We start from the raw sequence: 1,132 nt of genomic DNA, 5'->3' as shown, positions 1-1,132 counted from the left end.
AGGCCCTTCCCCACCGCGGGTGGCTGGAGCATGTCTCGTGAGTTACTGATAAAACTCAGCAGCTTCTTTTCTCCCAGGAAAGGGACGTGCTGGGCACGGACGTCCTGTGGCGGGAGAGCTGCAGGTGCTCAGGGGGGTGCGGCTGGGCTCACGCGCGGGGCTCGATCCGGTGGGAGAGCTCGAACAGGGCCTGCTGGCTGTCGATGACGTACAGGTGGGTGACGTAGGACTTCAGCTCCTGGTGCTCTTTTGGAGACATGTCCCCTCCTAAGTTTTGGAGGGAAAAAAAAACCCCAGTTAATCTCATGAGCGTGGTGATGTTCTGGCTGAATCCCAGTCAACCCCACAGTAAGGCTCAGTGTAAACCCACCAGGCAGACTGTGAGTCAGACTCCAGAGGAGCTCTCGATGCTAACCGGGCAGTTGCGTTCTCAGCCCGGACTAGGTTCCTTGGTCAGGTGTTTAGACCCGGCAAGGTGTTTGTCTTACCGACATGTCTGTGGTGTTTACTACCTAACGAGACACAGCCTTCAGCAGCTGGGTTATCACCCCTCTCAGAGGGGAAACAGCACAGACACACGAGTGAGTGCCCGCGTGGGACTCGAACCCGGGCCCTGTGGCTCCCGGGTCCGTGGTCTGAGGTCCCAGGTCACAAGACATGCCCGTTTCGATGGCTCTCACGGGCTCTTAATCTCAGTCTGGAGCTGTGGGAAATCACTGCTCACCTGGTGAGTGCACAGACACAATTCTTTTTGGTGTCTTTATTTTTGGGGGAAAAAATGAAGGGACCCATTAAATGAACGGATATCACAGAACTAAACGTAAGGCATGGCTGACAGGCACTGCAGGTCCCTAAAGGACGCGGCTGGGCTAACATCCACCCCGTGAAAGGCGAGGCGAGGGTTCCACTCCCCATCCAGGACCCGGGTGGTTAAATACCATGGGGCCGCCCGGCTTCGGGTGCACTGTGAACACACATGTGCCCCGCTGGTGGCAGCTCTGATAAGGAACCAGAGATAAGGGGGCCCGGACAATGGGGCAGGCTCACTTCCCAAACTCAGAAACAAACACATCCACCCCCACCCCAACCCTGGGGCCCCGGAGGCTAAGCTGGGCCGTGGAGGACAATGTGA

The 1,132-nt window shown here is 57.4% G+C and overlaps 1 protein-coding gene across 1 annotated transcript in view; it reads right to left on the bottom strand.

The window, feature by feature from the left end:
- Nucleotides 1-8: 8 nt before the first annotated feature.
- RAPGEF5 (Rap guanine nucleotide exchange factor (GEF) 5) overlaps nt 9-1,132 on the bottom strand; it is a 199,888-nt gene continuing 198,764 nt past the window's right edge. The window contains exon 26 of the mRNA XM_014544637.1: nt 9-267. Coding sequence (XP_014400123.1) covers nt 149-267 — 119 coding nt within the window. The 3' untranslated portion in view covers nt 9-148. The remainder of the gene's footprint in view (nt 268-1,132) is intronic.

The sequence above is a fragment of the Myotis brandtii genome, unplaced genomic scaffold, assembly GCF_000412655.1.
Source record: "Myotis brandtii unplaced genomic scaffold, ASM41265v1 scaffold374, whole genome shotgun sequence".
Classification (NCBI taxonomy): Eukaryota; Metazoa; Chordata; class Mammalia; order Chiroptera; family Vespertilionidae; genus Myotis; species Myotis brandtii.
The sequence above is the reverse complement of the archived record's forward strand: the minus strand, read 5'-3'. Positions and strand labels throughout refer to the sequence as shown.